This window comes from Oncorhynchus mykiss, chromosome 8 (genome assembly GCF_057628025.1).
Source record: "Oncorhynchus mykiss isolate SJ-2025 chromosome 8, ASM5762802v1, whole genome shotgun sequence".
Lineage (NCBI taxonomy): Eukaryota > Metazoa > Chordata > Actinopteri > Salmoniformes > Salmonidae > Oncorhynchus > Oncorhynchus mykiss.
This window is the reverse complement of record NC_143029.1, coordinates 31,520,614-31,543,198: the sequence shown is the minus strand read 5'-3', so window position 1 is coordinate 31,543,198 and position 22,585 is coordinate 31,520,614. Positions and strand designations below refer to the sequence as shown.

General features: G+C 41.1%; 1 protein-coding gene across 1 annotated transcript in view; it reads left to right on the top strand.

Moving 5' to 3' along the window:
* The first annotated feature begins 7,381 nt into the window (after positions 1-7,381).
* Positions 7,382-22,585, top strand: part of LOC110529773 (sodium/potassium/calcium exchanger 4) — a 75,916-nt gene continuing 60,712 nt past the window's right edge. The window contains exons 1-2 of the mRNA XM_021612293.3: positions 7,382-8,377; positions 18,659-18,775. Of these exons, the coding sequence (XP_021467968.1) occupies positions 8,221-8,377; positions 18,659-18,775 (274 nt within the window). The 5' untranslated portion in view covers positions 7,382-8,220. The remainder of the gene's footprint in view (positions 8,378-18,658; positions 18,776-22,585) is intronic.

The window sequence follows — 22,585 nt, the reverse complement described above, 5'->3', positions numbered from 1 at the left end:
CCGATTGCCTGCCTGCTGTGTGGGCCGTGGCCTGCCTGCCTGCTTTGTGGGCCGTGGCCTCCCTTGACGTGTGTGTTGCTGGCTGGCTGGTGACCCATGCTGCAGGATGGAAGGACCTGGGGCCAGATTAATCCTGTGAGACCCACGTTACCTAAATTGCATCCTTTACAGGCAAAATATAAAAATGTATTTCATTGTCTTACAGACATGTCAAATGACCAAAAGTAAATAGATTTTTAAATGTATGCTAAAAGAGGTCAGGACAACCAAATATTACTAAAAGTAAGTCAGATGTTCTCCATGCGTAGAAAACACCCCAAATAGTTGATCCTTTCATAAATATACATTTTTGGTAGCGAAATACAAACATTTGAATTGGTCAAGTTGGTACATTTTGCCATTTCAGATGTGTATATACCATTAGACATTTGTAATACCATTGAAGCCCATGTGGCCTTTTTGCAACGATTCCATAAAATTGTTCTACAAACTTGAAATTGAAAAAACATATTTTCATAATCAGAGGCCAAGTAAGTATTTATGAAAGGTAATCCATTTTCTTGCTCTAATTTGGATCTATTCTTTGGTCTCACAGGGTTAGAAAGCCCTCGCTAATGACAGAGATGCCTTCCATCCACACTTGACCAGCTGGCACAGACACAGGCCCCTCAGAAAACATAAATGGCATTGCAGTACATCCCTTAATGCAAAGAGTGTGTTTTGGAGGTTGAGGGTGATCTGACATAATGCATGTCCACCAGATATTGTGAGGCGAGTGCCTTGACCCTTTGATCTTTATATCCTCCCTGGTGTTTTCGACTAAGTGGGCGGCTGCAGTAAGTCGTGGCGGAAGATGACAAGCTGAAATCTGACAGGCTGATTTCTGACATGTCAACCTGCCCCTTGCGGATTGGTCTGTGGCTGTGTGCGGCATCTCTCCTCTCCTGCCTGTTATCTTGGTAGTTGAGGTGACCTGTGGGGCCCAGTGGGAGGGGCGCAATCTCCATCCCTCAGCGCCTCAAGATCAAGGCTGCGGTCTACGGCGGTCTACCCTTATGAGACAAGTTTGTATGGTGTGTGGTTGTGGGATGATCCAATTGCTGATTAAAAAAAACATTTACAACGCCCCTCACTTCGACATTACCACAAATGACTTCAGAGACGGCAGACTCAGACAGAAGTACAGTATGTGTTGAACATGTAGCAGCGGAATAATTCAGTTTGAGTCATCAGGCAAGCACACAAGTGCACATAAATGCTTGGAGGGGGGGGTGTAATTCGTATATATGTTGTTTTTTTTAAATGTAGGGGGTAGATCAGCTTTAATATTGCAGATAGATTGTGGCTTCCATCAATGTAATCGTCTGCATCATTTCCAATCACCCATATTTGTTTTGTTTAGATGTATTTTCCTTCATTTTTTCCACTAACCCTACCATCCCTCCCCTAATTGGGATGAACGAATGGACAACAACTCTTAGGCTTCTACTTCCATCTTATATATACTATATACATTTTACGGACACAGTATATTTTACGATAGTTATCTTTTGTTTGTTTTTAGTCCCATCCTTCAGCTCCACACAACCCCTCCCATCTATCTCTGAACACCATCCAGTCCCATCCTTCAGCTCCACACAACCCCTCCCATCTATCTCTGAACACCATCCAGTCCCATCCTTCAGCTCCACTCAACCCCTCCCATCTATCTCTGAACACCATCCAGTCCCATCCTTCAGCTCCACACAACCCCTCCCATCTATCTCTGAACACCATCCAGTCCCATCCTTCAGCTCCACACAACCCCTCCCATCTATCTCTGAACACCATCCAGTCCCATCCTTCAGCTCCACACAACCCCTCCCATCTATCTCTGAACACCAGCCAGTTTTGTGCTGTGATGTTTCACAAAAGTTCTGAACACTTCTATTCTCATAGATTCTACATATTGTAAATTAAAAATAAACATTTTTGCTAAGAGTATTATTATATTATTGATCGATTTGACTATGACTTTTTAAATCACCCATCAGTGCTATTTGCAGAGGTGGACATAACTTGGCAGGGGGTCTGGTGGTTCTCACATTTTCTGGGGCATCGAAAGATAATTTCTACACAATCTAATATGACCCGTGGCCCTTCTAGTCATCTCTCTTTAGAACAACAAAAAGTAAGCAAAAATGCCCACAGTCATCAAGCTAGGTAAGAGATTATTAAATATGTTTAGGTAATTGATAAGACTGAACTAGATCCATGATAACTAAATCATCTAAATCGTGTTGCACCATAGAACATACTATATGCCAGTGAAACTGAATATCATGCACTCAGAAATGGTATTATTCCTTTGGGGCTTGTCTACAGATTCTCCCTTTTCCCTGTTTTTGTTTGCTTGGAAATGTTGATACTGGAGACTGTTATCAGAAGAAACTGTGTAGCCTAGCATTTAGAGTGGCTAATAAATGCATTGCCATTCATTGGAAGGATGGTTATCCTCCCACAATGGATGGAAGACGTCAAGTTATGTATAGCATCACTAGATTTGTTTTAAGATTAAGGGTATACTGTACAACTTTCATAAGGTCTGGATGCCTTCATATGGAATACTGTACAACAAAAGCAGTCTCTATTTAAAACATGCCCACGTCAGGGGAGATTTAGGCAACTCCTAGCTGCTCAGTCCTGGCCCTGGAGGTCTGCTGTATTGTTGTCACTCTGGCTTTGGCCTAACAAACCTGAAACCAATAATGAATGTTTCACTAAGACCCCAAGGCTGAGTGGGGTGTGTTGGGTTGGTGCGCTGCAGGGCCTTGGACCCCTAGGGGCAGGACAGGGTGACCCAGCTACAGTGGGGAGAACAAGTATTTGATACACTGCCAATTTTGCAGGTTTTCCTACTTACAAAGCATGTAGAGGTCTGTAATTGTTATCATAGGTACACTTCAACTGTGAGAGATGGAATCTAAAACAAAAATCCAGAATATCACATTGTATGATTTTTAAGTAATTGATTTGCATTTTATTGCATGACATAAGTATTTGATCACCTTCCAACCAGTAAGAATTCCGGCTCTCACAGATCTGTTAGTTTTCCTTTAAGAAGCCGTCCTGTTCTCCACTCATTACCTGTATTAACTGCACCTGTTTGAACTCGTTACCTGTATAAAAGACACCTGTCCACACACTCAATCAAACAGACTCCAACCTCTCAAACAATGGCCAAGACCAGAGAGCTGTGCAAGGACATCAGGGATAAATTTGTAGACCTGCACAAGGCTGGGATGGACTACAGGACAATAGGCAAGCAGCTTGGTGAGAATGCAACAGCTGTTGGCGCAATTATTCGAAAATGGACGAAGTTCAAGATGACGGTCAATCACCCTCGGTCTGGGGCTCCATGCAAGATCTCACCTCGTGGGGCATCAATGATCATGAGGAAGGTGAGGGATCAGCCCAGAACTACACGGCAGGACCTGGTCAATGACCTGAAGAGAGCTGGGACCACAGTCTCAAAGAAAACCATTAGTAACACACTACGCCGTCATGGATTAAAATCCTGCAGCGCACGCAAGGTCCCCCTGCTCAAGCCAGCGCATGTTCAGGCCCATCTGAAGTTTGCCAATGACCATCTGGATGATCCAGAGGAGGAATGGGAGGAGGTCATGTGGTCTGATGAGACAAAAATAGAGCTTTTTGGTATAAACTCCACTTGCCGTGTTTGGAGGAAGAAGAAGGATGAGTACAACCTCAAGAGCACCATCCCAACTGTGAAGCATGGAGGTGGAAACATCATTCTTTGGGGATGCTTTTCTGCAAAGGGGACAGGACGACTGCACCGTATTGAGGGGAGGATGAATGGGGCCACGTATCGCGAGATCTTGGCCAACAACCTCCTTCCCTCAGTAAGAGCATTGAAGATGGGTCTTGGCTGGGTCTTCCAGCATGACAACCACCTGAAACACACAGCCAGGGCGACTAAGGAGTGGCTCCATAAGAAGCATCTAAAGGTCCTGGAGTGGCCTAGCCAGTCTCTAGACCTGAATCCAATAGAAAATCTTTGGAGGGAGCTGAAAGTCCATATTGCCCAGCGACAGCCCCGAAACCTGAAGGATCTGGAGAATGTCTGTATGGAGGAGTGGACCAAAATCCCTGCTGCAGTGTGTGCAAACCTGGTCAAGAACTACAGGAAACGTATGATCTCTGTAATTGCAAACAAGGTTTCTGTACCAAATATTAAGTTCTGCTTTTCTGATGTATCAAATACTTATGTCATGCAATAAATTGCAAATGAATTACTTAAAAATCATACACTGTGATTTTCTGGATTTTTGTTTTAGATTCCATCTCACACAGTTTAAGTGTACCTATGATGAGAATGACAGACCCCTACATGCTTTGTAAGTAGGAAAACCTGCAAAATCGGCAGTGTTTCAAATACTTGTTCTCCCCACTGTATATTGTGTGCAAGTCAAAAGAGCTCTACAGTACTATTAGGCCTATGATATGAATTCTATGGAGGGTGAACTGTTTCTGTGTGTTAATATGAAGGTGTCTGTGTTTTCATTAAACTTTTGTTTTCCAAACCTTTCCCTTGAGACATAAAAAAGAAAGGAAGTGTTAGGGAGGGGAGAGTTCAGTTACTGACTAGACAGGCGTGTAGGTGGCTCGGGTTGGCTGAGCGGTCTGGCTGAAATGTTATATAGAGGATGTCTTAAAGACAATACAAAAGTCTTTGGACTTTATGTGTAAGAGTTGTTGGACCCTTTTTTTTTCCCCAATTTGCGCCTAAAATGACCTCAGGACCTGAAGCAAGCATATGCATATTCTTGATACCATTTGAAGGGAAACACTTTGAAGATGGTGGAAATGTGAAATTACTGTAGGAGAATATAACACATTAGATCTGGTAAAAGATAATACAAAGTAAAAAACATGTTTTTTTTTAAATCATCTTTGAAATGTAAGAGAAATGCCAAAATGTAATATTCCAGGTTAGGCACACTTTATATTTTGCCTTCATATGGAATACTGTACATCAAAAGCAGTCTCTATTTTAAACATGCCCACGTCAGGGGAGATACCTATTTAGGCAACTCCTAGCTGCTCAGTCCTGGCCCCGGGGGTCAGGATTGTGTGTGACACACCACCGCCCCTCTCCAACTCCAAATCAATCCCACTCCAGAGTACAGGCCTCGGTGTAACGCTCATTCCTTTGACGATAAGCGCGAATCTGACCATCACCCCTGGTGAGACAAAACCGCGACTCGTCAGTGAAGAGCACTTTTTGCCAGTCCTGTCTGGTACAGCGACGGTGGGTTTGTGCCCATAGGTGACGTTGTTGTCTGTGATGTCTGGTGAGGACCTGCCTTACAGCAGGCCTACAAGCCCTCAGTCCAGCCTCTCTCAGCCTATTGCGGACAGTCTGAGCACCGATGGAGGGATTGTGTGTTCCTGGTGTAACTCGAGCTGTTGTTGTTGCCATCCTGTACCTGTCCCGCAGGTGTGATGTTCGGATGTATCGATCCTGTGCAGGTGTTGTTACACATGGTCTGCCACTGCGAGGACAATCAGCTGTCTGTTCTGTCTCCCTGTAGCACTGTCTTAGGCGTCTCACAGTACGGACATTGCAATTTATTGCCCTGGACACATCTGCAGTCCTCGTGCCTCCTTGCAGCATGCCTAAGGCACGTTCACGCAGATGAGCAGGTACCCTGGGCATCTTTCTTTTGGTGTTTTTAGAGTCAGTAGAAAGGCCTCTTTAGTGTTCTAAGTTTTCATAACTGTGACCTTAATTACCTGTTAGTAAGCTGTTAGTGTCTTAATGATCGTTTCACAGGTGCATGTTCATTAATTGTTTATGGTTCATTGAACACGCATGGGAAACAGTGTTTAAACCCTTTACAATGAAGATCTGTGAAGTTATTTTGATTTTTACCAATTATCTTTGAAATAGAGGGTCCTGAAAAGGGGACGTTTCTTTTTTTGCTGAGTTTAGTATATCATACTGTGAATATCCCAGTGGCCAGGGTCAGTCAGTTAATAAAGGGTGGATGCTGCTCAGGATAGATGCAGACAGAAATTAGATTGGGTTTTTCCAATTCAGCACTGTGTAATCGGGCAGGCACCTTCCCCTTTCGCTCTCCCACTCGCCAAGTGCCCTTTTGGGTAGTGATATAATTATAGATTTTTGGTATACATTTCTTTGTTCCGTTGTTCTGAACTCACTGCACCAAATTCTACCCCTATCCCGTCCGTTGGTCTGCCCTGAATGGAGATTGCCGCCTGGTATCCAAACATGCATTGTGACGCGGGTCACCGTTCGTGTGTGTGTGTGTGTGTTGCAAGCTATCTAGTTTAAATATAAACAGTACTGCCACAGTAGCATAAGATATGATTAACATTCGATTTACATCATTCGGTCTGGTTGGCTGATAGCCTATGCGCAGCAGCGCTTCATAATTGATTTCCTTATAGAATCATAGCCGGGGAAAGGGGCTGGAGGTGCTGCAGCACCCCTGATAAATTGAAATAAATGTGTCAAAATTATAGAATAACTGCAGTCTGAAAGAAATGTAATAATTCAGAATAGCCTACTACACCATATGTAGGAATATAATTTAGCCACAGAGGATCAATAGCTTCTTTTAAAAATAGCCTAGCTGTGGATTGCCTGTCTCCCAATAACAAGGCATATCCTGCAGTCGGGATTGCGCCTTAAATCTGTCAGTGAACAGCATTCTGACAAAACAGGCCTTTCGTAATATTTCAAATACAATGAAGGGAAAACACAGGTTGGAAAGGAAATGACTCCTGCTGAAAATAAAATGTGAATCTGTCTGCTGTAAGCTACCAAATTATTTTATCAACATCCAAATAGGCCTATTGAGCGAACATTGTTTAGTCTTCAAGTGAGAGTATTTTGGAACAAGCGCATCGGTAAGGCCAGTGAGCAGCACATCATTGGGCGAGTCAGTGAAACTGGAAAGCTTTTTTAGGATGATAAATTCTTCCTCATATTGTACAATAATTGTCAACACACACCTAGGCCTACAGTAGGCTGTTGATGGATTCAAGAGGAGGTTGTTTTGTTTGATCTCAGTTTGTCAAAGTAGCCTGTCATTACAATCATTTGTGCAGTAGGCTATTAAAAATATTATGCCAAAGTCTCCAGTCATGCAAATTTACATAGAAGTGCATGAAATGTGTTCATTAAAAAAAGCTATTTCTTTCTTGGACCTAGGCTACTAAAGATGCGCAACTTCTGTAAGCACTGCTACCGCTCAATTCCACTACGCAAATACGATGATACGCATGCAATGATTCATTATAAAGGTGTTTTTTTTTGTCAAAGAAACAGAAGTTTTATTTTGGAGTGGTCGATGAGCTGCTGTCAGGATTTCAAGGTCGATAGTCCAGTGTTTTCAGTTCAGTTGTAACGGAGCAAAAGACAATAATATTATCCATTGCCGCAAACTATCACGTGTCTGCACATGACACCCTCGGAAAAGTTGCAGTTGGAGGAATCCGGCGAGGTGTTTTAAATGGACCGTAGACTGTAGCTTAAATGAAAACTGCACCTGGAGCGACGGAGTTGACGATAGTCCCATCATCCGCACGCTTATTATTCTGCTCTACGAATTTAAGGGGAGGTTTTCGAACGATGTGACATGACTGCTACCCGAATGTAACAATTAGTCTAACCTTGATGAAATCAGATTGCGCTCTTCCGCCGTGTATTAATTGGAACCAGTCGGGTGCGCACAGTTCTGCGGCCATATGTAGATGAATAATTTAACTGAAGAGGATGCTTTAAACGTACATTCAGTAGAACATTGAAGGCAACCCGGAATAGCTCCCAATTAATTTCAAATGCCATGGTAGCTTATTTGCTTAAACGTAAAGGTCAGAATCTGGGGTTTGCGAGATACATGCTGAATTGATTGGAGACCTTCGGAATTGACCGCCCTGTCATTCATTGCCTGTTGTGTAGGCACGGAATTTTCACGCGCTGTTCTAGCAATCCAACAGCTGAACAACATTGTCTAGGTAGCTCATCCAAACTGACCGCCCCACTACTTCGCATCTGCGCCCCGGCCACTTGAAATGAGGACCGCGTCCCGAGCCTGTTCTGTGTGAAGCCGCGAACACGGGCAATTCCTTCCGTCTCTCCCGTCCGCAGTGAGGCAAGGACATTAAGTCCCCTTTGGCCGTGCTGCAGCCATGGACCAGGACGAGAACAAGAGCGTCTCGAAAAAGACCATAATCACAAAGATTTTCAAAGTTCGCAGGAGGAGAGAGATGCTTTTCGTGCAAGTGTGTTTTCTCTGCAGTGTCCTCTGCATGGCATGGAGCATGTCAGTATTGCTGACAAAGACAGGTGAGTGTGAGCCGGGGAAACTGCTGAGAAACGCGGGGCAGGGAGGACAGCTGAGAATTCTGCGGTGTAATAGTGCACCCTCTAGCCAGCTAGCCATTAGTTATATACCGAGAATTGTCTTTCACCACGCTTATAAAAATACATTTTCAAGGACATGCAAGCAAAGCATTGTCCGAATCATTTATGGTGCCCCCCCCCCCCCCCCCCCCCAGTATTTCTAGATATTCATCTGCATCAAACCATGTTGAGATAAAATTGGAACCACTGATAAAGTGCATGGTTATTGCTCATAGTTATTCAGTGCAAAATGCTTAGCGAAGTGATGGTTTATAACAATGTCGAGAGGTTTTGAGAAACTCTGCATTTAGTCTCAATGTCGACGCAGTGGCCGTTTGCCTCGGCATTATGACCCAACGCTCTCATGACAACTCCCATATTAATTGTGAGGATACCTCTGTGATATGGGTCACTATAATTTTTCTTCATCGTGTTCGATTGTGCGTTGGTCTTTCCGTATGCCGCAGTGTGCGCGGCTGCAACACGTTAAGAAGCGTGCAAGGTGGCTTACATCTCGACAACCATATACATCACCTCGGATGTAGGCTGTCATAGAACCTCAACAATATTTAATTGTGTGTGTTGGTAACATTTGGTTTGAGCGTTGTCACCCTATGGCAAAACGAGAGCAACCAACCTGGCGCATCAGTCGCTCAGCGTTGGAGAGAGAATGAGCGTAGGCTGTGGTAATGCTGGCATCATCGTGTCTCGCCCAGGGCTTCACACATCATTGCACACTGGACAGGGCCGGCTCTAGCCTTTTGGGCCCTCCTTTACAGTAATTTTATATATTTTTTTACTATGGGGCTGCGAGAACATTTAGCAATTTTATAAAATTTCCTGAAATTCTACACATTTTGCCATGACTTATGTCAACTTAAAATTATGAGAGAGTGACTAACAAAATCTATGGGGGTCTGGATCCCTGGGCTCTTGCCCTTCATGCCTGGTCGTTAATTTGGATGTGATTACTACAAGTTTAGATAGTTGGCTAGACTAATTTAACAATCTAAAAAATGTTAGCTGACATTGGCTATTTGAGTGAGTGAAATAAGAGAATCTGCTGATGCACAACCACATTTCAAAACTTGCACCTTGTGTATTCTACTATTCTAACTCAATAGTAAGTTTAGACCCCGACTGAGTTGCCCATTCCTGGGCTATATGGTAGGCTGTACACCGTGACAATTTAGCCTGTGGCATTGATTATTAGAAACATTTATTCTCGTGTCAAAAGAGACTAGTGTAAATAGGATAATTTTGTTCAGAAAGTCAGTCTTGTCCAAAAGAGTTTAGTGAGTTAGTCATGACTTGACTTGAGGGGTAGGTTTAGTTGGACATAGCTCATTTGCCCACTCACGGGATACACAGCTGAAATGATTGGACTCTATCCAATCCTACTGCAGAACAGTGTGAGGCAGACCTGTCCATCAGCACAGCAGATACATAAACACATCATGCATTTAACTTGAGAAATACTGCACCAAACACCTTCATGTAAAATTGTGCAAATTACATTTCAGCAAAAACCTACATTTCTGGAGTTATCCTATATTCATGGACTGTTTTGGGGAAATTATACTGGCTTTTTTCATATGGTGTCTCATGAGAGACAAACCTTTAACTGCCACATCAAACCACACCCAAGACTGAAATTTGGTGTGTTCAGTCGCTCTTTAAGTTGGATGGCTGACCATGTGTGTGACATGCCCAAAAACCAAAGGTTATGGGTCCCCACGCACCTGTCATAAATCACCTCAGGCACGTGTGAACATTCAGAATGAGTTGCCAACACATTAGGAATATGTAATCAGACAAGTAGCCCTGTCCGTTTGCTTTTGAACAGAACATGTGACTGATAAGCACTGTCACTGACATTTTGTTATGACAGCAATAGAGATTTCACCCTAGATCAATTACAAATGACCAAATTATGTCAGTCATCCTTTCTATGGGCAGTAGTGTTTAGGATTGACACTAAGCTCTGAGAGCACAACTTAAACAAAGGACTGGAAGTTTTTTGAAGGACTGTCTGGTTTAGGATTTCTGCTGTCACCTTGGCACATCGGTCAGAATGCAATAAAGGAGAGCGAGACGAGAAATGCAGTTTTAAGGGTAATTAGTATACACAGTTGAACAGAGGCACATGGGGGGGAGAGTTTGGATGGAGGTTAAGTGTTGGGATTGTAAGGCCTCTAGGTTGGATAGGAATAATGTGTTAGGAATTGTGTCTTGTGAGGCCTTGGAGAAAAGTTAGGATGTGAGGGTCTGGAATGGAGATACAAAAGGGTAACATTAAGAACACAACATAAAAGGTGCAGACATGACAAAGTAGTGCCACGTGATTATGGGGAATAGGCTTAACATATAACCTAGGAGACTGCCAGGATAAACGTAACAAATTAGCATGGATATAAGGGATATGACCAGTTTAAACAGCATAACATACATTGTATTCAACACTTTTTTCAGAGAATAAATATATACAGTACCAGTAAAAAGTTTGGACACACCTACTCATTCCATGGTTTTTATTTTTTACTATTTTAGACATTGTAGAATAATAGTGAAGAAATCAAAACTATGAAATAACATTAATGGAATCATATAGTAACCCCCCCCCCCAAAAGTGTTAAACAAATCAAAATATATTTTATATTTCAGATTCTTCAAAGTAACCACCCTTTGCCTTGATGACAGCTTTGCACATTCTTGGCATTCTCTCAACCAGCTTCATGAGGAATGCTTTTCCAACAGTCTTGAAGGAGTTCCCACATATGCTGAACACTTGTTGGCTGCTTTTCCTTCACTCTGCGGTCCAACTCATCCCAAACTATCTCACTTGGGTTGAGGTCGGGTGATTGTGGAGGCCTCATGAAGATGGTTGAGAGAATGCCAAGACTGTGCAAAGCTGTCATCAAGGCAACGGTTGCTAATTTTGAAGAATCTCAAATATAAAATATGTTTTGGCTTGTTTAACACTTTTCTTTGGTTACTACATTATTCCATATGTGTTATTTAATAGTTGTGATGTCTTCACTATTTTCTTCACAATGTAGAAAATAGTAAAAATTAAGAAAACCAATAGAATGAGTAGGTGTGTTCAAACTTTTCACAGGTACTGTAAATGAAAAGGCACTCTATCAGTCATGGCCGGTGGAAGGATAGGGCAAACTAAAGCATGCTGCTTACAAAGGGAACTGGAGAGTGAAAAATGTAGAGGATAGGTGATTAAGAGAGTGGGAACAGGTGTGGTTGGAAGGGGTGTGGCCTAGGGTAATTGGTAGCATTTGGAGTCCTGTAGAGTGACAGTACCCTTCACAATAACACCACATGGGCCTTATGGTGCTTTCAAGACACCTCGGAACAAAAAAAAAAAACTAGGTCAAATCATGACGTCAGTGATCTTCATGTCGGAAATCTGAGCTCTAAAAAGATGCCCGAGTTTCTGACTTAAATTCCGAGTTGAAAGACAGAGTTCCCAGTAGTCTTGAACGCACTGATGGCGGAGATTTCCTAGTTCAGAGTTCCTACTGTAGTTCCCAGTTATTTTGAATGCAACAACAGTCCTAACAATTTTGAAACTTCTATTCGATCAAATAAGCCTCACCTAGCAAATTAGTAATGACATATTTTGCTGATCAAATTCAACACTCTCATTGACCTCCATTAAAAATGTCCTTACTTCGTGGGCTTATTTTTCGTCGACAGATTTTGGGCGGAGAAACCTCTCCCTTTGCCTCTTCCTCTCTGCTGTGACCCTCCACCTCTCCAACCCGGTAGTGGAACATGCCCATCTGCATCCACTCAGGCCCCTGAGCGCAGAAACCCACCATAAATCACCTCATTATGTTATGTACTGTAAGGCCTATGTCCGACCGCACTGATATGTTGGAGTTTTTATTAATTACATTAAAAACAACAAGAGGCTTAAAAGATTATTCTGGAATGATATACAGACAAGCTTGCCGCAAATCTCTTATTTCCAAAAGGCGGGCTCTAAGGGGACCAAAGTTAAAGCTTTATGGTCAGTAATGGCTTGCCTTTTTTTGCATTTAATCAAGGTTGAATGACCTGTGCACCGTGTGCTGTGATTGTCACCATAAGAGGGTATTTGATAAGAGAGCATGCTGTGTGAATGCCTACCATGATTGGACACGTCTCATGTTTGACCATCACTTTTGTGAGGCGAGGCAGATGTTGGAGGCAGGTGTTTGATCAGAGAGAAATACAGGTGTAACCCCTCACCTCCCCTCCATTATCTCTTTAATTCTCCCCCCTCCCTAATCCCCTCTGAACGCATCTGACTGCTCTCCATATTGCTCTCAATCCCAAATCACCATAAGAATAGGAACCAGGCATTCGTAATGTCATAATATGCCCATGCCCCCTTTCTGACTCCTGTTTTTATGGATGGGAGTACTCTGGGGTTGTTTGTCTGTGACAAATGTAGTGCCAACAGAATATGGCCAGATGGATGGGAATTGAGTGATGGATTACTTAAGGGTTATGTCTCTGTCACCCTCCATTTTGGTTAGAGCAGGGTATGTCTCCATAATGGAGATGGGGAAGGTCGAGTACTTTTGAGAGTACGCCAGGTGGTTACAGAGCTAGAGCCAGGCCTGGTCTGACAGGTGTGTGTGTGTTGTAGGGTGATGGTGAGGGAGATGGCACTGGGACGTCTCAGCAGTGTCAGGGCAGAGAGGAGCCGTGTTTGTGTGGGAGCCGTTCGTGGCACAGGAAGTTGGCAGAGATTGATGGGTGTCATTGGTTCATCTCACTCTCACTGAGTTGCAGGATGAATATGCCCTCTCTCTCTCTCTCTCTCTCTCTCTGTAGTCCTAATAGGGCCCTATAAAATCTGTTCGATTTCTTTCCTGATTCTGTGAATCTTTTTCCAAAATTCCGTTTTGTTTTTCCAGGTTTCAGTTTTCCTAGTATTGTCAGCTTTTTTGCTGACATCATTTTGAGAAAAACAAAACAATTGGATGTTCTAGGTCTACAACAATGCTTAAACCAGATCAGGAGACCACCTTTGAGGTCTTGGGAAAAAATACATGTTGAATTTTGAGTGTAGTTACCCTTTAATGTAGGTGAGCACCAGCCAGAGACCAGTGTTTCTGTAGCGCTCATGTGATTGCAGAGTTTGCAAAACAAAAGGCCACTGGACTGATGCAAATATTCATGATATCATTCTGCCAGATAGACATGGGCTACTTTGTAGTTAGCATTTAATTGAGAATGTTTTTGGGAAAGCTTTTCCATCTACCAGCAGACAGTTATCGTTAGCATTGACGCTAACGGCTACACAAAGTGAAGACATACGCATGCAAACACCTCGCACAACAAACCGATGGGGGCATTCCTGTTTCCTTTCAGAAGGTTGCATGTAAATATCAATCACTAATGCATTATGATTAACTTGAGCAAATTAATGCACCTTTGAATAACTTTAATGTATTTAGTTTTTTTTCCTACTAAGTTAAAAACATTAAATGGCAAACATTTGTCTCCACCCTATGGCAAAATATGTAAAATTGCAGCAAAACGCACAGAATTACATTCCCATCAAAGTTGCCCATACCTGATCTACAGCTACCCTTTGGTCTCCCATTCCAGGTTTTTAACCCAGTACAACCCTGCTTAGCTATGACATTTGTTACTGACTATTACCAATGTGCTATTGTGAGAGTGATTGAGAGATCATCACTTAAAAAACGAAATAGATTCACTGCTACTATCAAAGTCATCCTCAAGGGTAATAAGTTTAACAGAGCAAATTCAATTTGTCCACACTTGTATCAATCATCAATGTTGCTATTGCTATCATCAACAGTAATTGTTTAAATTCAATCCAGAAATCAACTAAAAATGGACAATACAATAGGCCTAGGGCTTCAAGCTCTGGTTGATTTCAAATTTGATGATATTTAATGATATTATTGAATTGTGTTTGGTTGTCAACACAACAAAATATCAACATTTTGCCCTCAGAACAACCTTAATTCGCCGGGGCATGGACTCTACAAGGTGTTGAAAGTGCTCCACAGGGATGCTGGCCCATGTTGACGTCAATGCTTCCCACAGTCATCAAGTTGGCTGGATGTCCTTTGGATGGTGGACCATTCTTTGATACACACAGGAAACTGTTGCGTGTGAAAAACCCAGCAGCGTTGCAGTTCTTGACACAAACCGCAACGTGTGGCACTTTCTACCATACCCCGTTCAAAAGCACTTCCATGTTTTGTCTTGCCCATTCACCCTCTGAATGGCACACACACACAATCCATGTCTCAATTGTCTCAAGGCTTAATAAACCTTCTTTAACCTATCTCCTCCCCTTCATCTACTCTGTTTTGACGTGGATTTAACAAGTGACATCAATAAGGGATCAAAGCTTTCACCTGGTCAGTCTATGTTATGGAAATAGCAGGTGTTCTTAATGTTTTGTAGACTCGGTGTGTATGTTGGATTCACATCTCCATCTCAACCAAAAATCTAAGTTAAAGAATAGGACTAAATCAAACTTCTGTTTTAAAAGTGCATTTCAAGTTTGATTTGATTTAGTCCTACTCTATAATTTATTAATTTGTAGTCAAACTGGAATTAATGCCAGAATAAATCAGTTGCACAGAGAACTATTCAAGCAGAAAATACATCTCCTTCAAATGTTGATATTTGGTAGCGTTGACAACCAAACACAATTCAACATCACTTTTGAAATACAACAAATAGCCTTTTTTTTAAAACTCCCTAGTGGTGCAGTGGTCTAAGGCACTGCATCTCAGTGCTAGAGGCACCACTACAGATCCTGGTTCGATTCCAGGCTGTATCACAATCAGCCACAATTTGGAGTCCCATAGGGCAGCTCGCAATTGCCCCAGGGTTGTTAGGGTTTGGCTGGGGTAGGCCATCATTGTAATGAAGAATTTGTTCTTAACTGACGTGCCTAGTTAAATAAAGGTGACATAAATAAATACAATGAATTTCCCCCATCCTTTCAGGTTTGACTGTTAAGGGTTTCAAGTGGGATGAATACAAAATGAGAACTGTTTAATTCCCGATTACTGGATGCAAATCACCCATACACAGGGCCAACTTGCGACGCTTCTGGCTTTCCATCAGTCATTTCTCGAAGGTTTTCAATGAGATTGGAATGTGCAAAGAACCCAGATTTACAACCTGTCAGTGTTTGTAACCCCAGTTAGATTATAGGCTCACTGATTTCAACCACCAACAGAAAAGGGATGAGTGTCTTAACTGAATGACTGACTAACCTTTCCCTTGGGGTATTGATTTTTGGTCAAGTCACGGTCAAGAACTGAACAGACCAACCAGACTCGAGCTTTGAGTTAAGACATTAAGATGCGTTACGACATTTTTCTATCCTTTATTTAACCAGGTAGGCTAGTTGAGAACAAGTTCTCATTTACAATTGCGACCTGGCCAAGATAAAGCAAAGCAGTTAGACACATACAACAACACAGAGTTACACATGGAGTAAAACAAACATACAGTAGAAAAATAAGTCTATATATACACGATGTGAGCAAATGAAGGGAGGTAAAGGCACAAAAAAAGGCCATGGTGGCAAAGTAAATGCAATATAGCAAGTAAAACAGTGGAATGGTACATTTGCAGTGGGAGAATGTGCGAAATAAAAATAATGGTTGCAAAGGAGCTAAATAAATAAATAAATAAATAAATAAATAAATAAATAAATACAGTAGGGGAAACGGTAGTTGTTTGGGCTAAATTATAGATGGGCTATGTACAGGTGCAGTAATCTGTGAGCTGCTCTGACAGCTGGTGCTTAAAGCTAGTGAGGGAGATACAGTGGGGCAAAAAATTATTTAGTCAGCCACCAATTGTGCAAATTCTCCTACTTAAAAAGATGAGAGGCCTGTAATTTTCATCATAGGTACACTTTAACTATGACAGACAAAATGAGAGAAAAAAATCCAGAAAATCACATTGTAGGATTTTTAATGAATTTATTTGCAAATTATGGTGGAAAGTAAGTATTTGGTCAATAACAAAAGTTTATCTCAATACTTTGTTATATACCCTTTGTTGGCAATGACAGAGGTCAAACGTTTTCTGTAAGTCTTCACAAGGTTTTCACACACTGTTTGCTGGTATTTTGGCCCATTCCTCCATGCAGATCTCCTCTAGAGCAGTGATGTTTTGGGGCTGTTGCTGGGCAACACAGACTTTCAACTCCCTCCAAATATTTTCTATGGGGTTGAGATCTGGAAGATTGCTAGGCCATTCCAGGACCTTGAAATGCTTCTTACGAAGCCACTCCTTCGTTGCCCGGGCGGTGTGTTTGGGATCGTTGTCATGCTGAAAGACCCAGCCACATTTCATCTTCAATGCCCTTGCTGATGGAAGGAGGTTTTCACTCAAAATCTCACGATACATGGCACCATTCATTCTTTCCTTTACACGGATCAGTCGTCCTGGTCCCTTTGCAGAAAAACAGCCCCAAAGCATGATGTTTCCACCCCCATGCTTCACAGTAGGTATGGTGTTCTATGGATGCAACTCAGCATTCGTTGTCCTCCAAACACGACGAGTTGAGTTTTTACCAAAAAGTTATATTTTGGTTTCATCTGACCATATGACATTCTCCCAATCTTCTTCTGGATCATCCAAATGCTCTCTAGCAAACTTCAGACGGGCCTGGCACTGCAGGATTTGAGTGCCTGGCGGCGTAGTGTGTTACTGATGGTAGGCTTTGTTACTTTGGTCCCAGCTGTCTGCAGGTCATTCACTGTGGTTCTGGGATTTTTGCTCACCGTTCTTGTGATCATTTTGACCCCACGGGGTATCTTGCGTGGAGCCCCAGATCGAGGGAGATTATCAGTGGTCTTGTATGTCTTCCATTTCCTAATAATTGCTCCCACAGTTGATTTCTTCAAACCAAGCTGCTTACCTATTGCAGATTCAGTCTTCCCAGCCTGGTGCAGGTCTACAATTTTGTTTCTGGTGTCCTTTAACAGCTCTTTGGTCTTGGCTATAGTGGAGTTTGGAGTGTGACTGTTTGAGGTGGTGGACAGGTAACAAGTGGAGGACAGAGTAGCCTCTTAAAGAAGGCAGGCCTGTGAGAGCCAGAAATCTTGCTTGTTTGTAGGTGACCAAATACTTATTTTCCACCATAATTTGCTGGATTTTTTTTTCTTCTCATTTTGTCTGTCATAGTGTACCTATGATGACAATTACAGGCCTCTTTCATCTTTTTAAGTGGGAGAACTTGCACAATTGGTGGCTGACTAAATACCTTTTTGCCCCACTGTAAGTGTTTTCAGTTTCAGAGATTTTTGTATTATAGCCTACAATGCATTTACTTATCAATTTAGTTTGTGGTAGAATTTCCATGCATATCCATTAGTTTCAAATGATCAATATTACAATCATTGTCATTTAATTATTTTTTTAAACCTATATTTAACCAGGCAAGTCAGTTAAGAACGACATGTTTGTACCTTGTCAGCTCGGGGGTTTGAACTTGCAACCTTCCGGTTACTAGTCCAACGCTCTAACCACTAGGCTACCCTGCCACCCCATGAATGCATCTGTATTTTTCAGCACCCTTTTCACAGATACATTGGTTATGTCTCGTTCAATGTTACTCAGTGGTGAGAAAAAGTACTCAATTGTCATACGTGAGTAAAAGTAAAGATACCTTAATAGAAAATGATTCAAAGTAATAATACTTGAGTAAAATTTTTAAAGTATCTGGTTTGAAATGTACTGAAGTACAGTGGTGTAAAAAAGTAAATGCTATACATCAAATTCTTTATATTAAGCAAACCAGATGGCACGTTGTTTTTTTCGGACAGCCAGGGGATCTCTCTGACATTATTTACAAAAAGGCATTATTTGTGTTTAGTGAGTTCGCCAGATCGGAGGCAGTAGGGATGACAACGCGTTATATTGCTAGGTGTGTGAATACAATCATATTGCTCTCCTGTGTGAGCATTCAAAATGTTAAAAGGACTTTTGAAGGAAAATGCATGGGAGTAAAAAGTGTTATTTAGGAATGTAGCGGAGTAGAATTTGTCAAATATATAAATAGTAAAGTACAGATACTATTTAAGCAGTTTTTTGGGGTATCTTAAAGTATTTTTAATTAAGTACTTAATAACACTGATGTTACTCAACTTCTTTATGTAACATGGCTATGATTTTCCGTGAGCAAGGATGCCTCTTTTCTTCCAGGGTACGGAATAACATTAAAAAATGGACACGAGAAGCATGAACATTGGGGAAGGAAGCTCATGGGACATGAACCCGACAACGACAACGAGACCGAGTCGAAGAACTGCACAGAGCCAGGTATGCTCCCATCACTGGAGAAAACTACTGTCGACCATGGCAATAGTTTTGCATTTATTATTTGTATCCTGATTACTGTAGTCCTAAAAAATGTACATGAGTTACCTCTGGTTCGTTCAGCCATTCCTATGGGGGAAATTAATGGGGAAAGAATGGGGTTTTGGGATAAATACAGAAAATAAGGTCTCAGGTTAACACAGGCTTAGGAGATCTTTTACGTTTTGATCTGAGATAATATCAGTCAGTTAACATGATCTTTATGAATTATGAAGCCTTTATGCCTTATGTTCTTGTTTTGATAACATACCCACATGAAAAAATGCTATAGTATACTATGGTATAAATACTATAGTATTCACTGTAGTATTTTTGCAGGCTTTGCTGTAGTATTCATCAGGGTTACCCAACTTGTGGCCGTTTTATTTGTCCCCCCCAAGTCTTCTGAACAAAAAGTGATGTATTTATTTTGTATTTTTTTTTCCTCGCTGGACATAAAAGATTGTAAAAACACCAGTTATTTTAATTTAGCAAATCTGTTCCCAATTATTCCCATTCTTAATAGATACACATGATCATATACAAATGTAAGCAAAGTTTGAAATGATCATGTTTTTGTCAAAAATGTTATCTATTTGTGATTCTTGCAGTCTACAAATGATTTGTAATTATGTTCCGGCCCCCTGACCATACGCTCACGAAAAAAACCCAGCCTGCGTTTGAATCTAGTTGAGGATCCCTGCTGACATGCCATAATGTTAAATAATGGTGTTGTATTAATTGTGACAGGCTCACATTTTACTGGTACAGCATATCCCCACTATTTATTTTACCGTACCGAACCGTACCCCCTTATTTTAACCCCTGAATGTGTTACAGCGACGAAATCACGCTCTCCTGCTGCGCTACGATGTTAGTGGCTGTGATGAAGGGTTCAGCCAGTAGTTAATGAACAGTCGGGAGAGTGAATGAAATGGTAGGAGGGACATCCCAGCTTCAAATGGTGTCAGATTTCACATCCTGCTTCACAAAGGCAGAAGAGACATACTCCTAGGTCTGTGAGAATCAGGGCTAATGCTCAAGCAAGCCAGTTCCATCTATGGTGTTCACAGATGAATTTATAAGCGAAAATGTCAGTCGGAACCGGTACCAGAACAACGCAGATCCCTAAAACAGGGGACTTTGCATCTTTAAACACTCTGAGGGTGACACGAGGTAACAGACACTTTGGAAGGTTGTGTTTCCGGCTATTTATAGTTTCTTTGTGACACATTTGGCCCAATGGAGATTGGGTGTCTGTTTCTCATTACCAGCCACAGCTAGCAGAATCCTTTGGGGGCCTCACTGAAAGTGTTAAGGGTTGAAGCGTCGTTTTATAAGAGGAAGTTTTGTCAGTGTTAAGTGTTGGAAGTGTTTACTTCAATCTAGGCCTCCATGATTGTTATATGAGTTAACACTTAGTGTTAAAAATAACACATTTTTAACTCTACAATAGTTTCCCTATCTATAATTGGAGGATGAGTAATTTATTTATATTTTTTATATTACTCTCAAAGTATATTGGATTTGTATTGTCAAGCACTTTGAACATTTAGAGCATTAACTAATTTAAACGCAGTAGGGTCCTTTTCAGACGAGTGCCAGTTGACAAGATTATGTGCTGAAAATTTTACGACTTCTAATCCAGAGGGGGATTATTTAATTTTTTGTTTGTTTACGTCTTCTTGCCCACTGCAGGCAGACTGCCCCACTCATTCCTATTTTCTCCATCCCATTCCTTTTGTTCTACCCTTCTCCTGGCAAAAAAATATGTTTTATAATCTAAAATCATGGCTATTTTACATGCTCTGCTCATATGAGAGCACAGTTTTGTTTCCAGGAATAAGCTCAGTGTGAGTCTCCCCATGCGCTCCACCTCAGCCTCGGCCACCTGGGGCAGAGCATGGAGATGTGGGCTGGGGATGGCACCAGGGTAGTCTATATGGATGGATGCTTATTATTATTATTATTATTATTATTATTATTATTATTATCCTAGTTTAAAAAAAATCCTGAGTATGTACCCCATCTAAAGTTGCACGTAATTAGGCCAGTGTTTGTGAGATGCATAGATTATCTTCCGCCTGATTTGGTCTTCTCTTTCCTCCTCATCATTACCTCTTCGCTTAGTAGTTCTGGGTTCACCAGAGGTGCTAATGTTGATCAGAGCTGGATGACGCTTAATGATGACCGTTGTCGTAAATTAGGTTTATTGGCCATTCAGCAATATTACGTTCTTAGAAATACACTTTTTTTTTCTATTGAAAAAAGCTACAAATTATGTTGCTGGTACACTAGACTATGAAGCACAGGGATCAAATAAAAAACAATATATAATGATATTTTACTTCATTCACAGAATCATTATTGCTTCTGTATTTTTTCTTTTTTGACCCATCACTCACTTGAGTCATTAACCCTCACTCTGATCTAATTAAAACGTGTGTTTTAGAGATTTCATTTCTCCTTTGACTGTCCTAATGATGAATGCAAACTGTTGTACTGCTGTAGCTGTAGTTCTGCTTAATTTGAAAGCAGTACTGTTTTATTGCAAAACTCATGTTTTATTAGCCCTTACACGGTGACGTGATCCAAATTGGCGAGGGAACAATTTATTTGCCACTTGTACTTTGTTACAGGCACTTACTCAAATGCTGCGGGTCTTTTAAACGATTGAATTTCTTTCAGGCCCCCAATGCTAATTTAAAGCTGCAGGCTTGAAACTGTTTTTTTGTGTGGGGGAGAAGGAATGCAAGGTTAAATCGCAGGAGGAATATATTGGCCAAATACTGTACATTTACTCTTTTATTTTTTCTTCCAGTAGCATAATTCATATTCTATGGTACATTAGAACTGAATGCTAGTTTCAAATACATGCAAATTAAAAATTGCATATCACGACATTTCGATTTGAAATCTTTTGGACATAAGAGAAACCTTGAGGGAATCATATTTGAGTCAGAAAAGGGTGTTCATATGATAGGGAAGATATACAAAACCTTGCAGAGAGCCTATCCAACGGACAATTTTTAGATTTTTTTTTAACTATTGGAACTAAGACTTGAAAAGAACTGACATTGGCACAAGATGGAGGGAAAGTTGAAGCATAAATTACAGTTAACAAAAATATACACTTAATCCAGTATAAACTACAGAATTTATTATACAAGAGACAAAATTCACAAATTCTACAGCACAACGGCAGAGTCATGTCTTAAGTACAAAACCAATAATGACTCAATAATCCGTGCTTTCTGGGAATGCTATAAAGTCCAAAAGTTATGGGCGGGGCTAGAAAGTTGGCTGTTAGAAGTATTACAATGTAAACCTTTGTTCTGTCAGTCTGCATATTTCAAGACATGGCATATGGGAGTGTAGTGAGATACCCAATGGGTTGGACACTTCACTTCTCGTCACTCAACTTGAAAAAAATGTACACTAAAAGCATCAATAACACAATCTAAAGATTTATTTATTTGAAAAAATGAATTGGTACAATTTTAAGGCCAAGTGGCAAACAATAATTCAGGCACTAGGGGTGGGGGTGTGAACATGCGGGTCTAGGCAGATGAGATGAAGTCCTTGTTTGTGTGCGTCTCCGCAAGTTGTTGTTCGTTTAAGTTTGTATCTGGAATGAAAAAAAAAAAACTAATATATATATAAAAAAAAGATTTGAATGCTAAAAAGCAAAGTAGAACTGAAAAATAAAGCAAAGGTTATTATGGCTTTAGTTTCTAGTATGTAATAATCCCCTGGGGGATTTTTTGATTACAG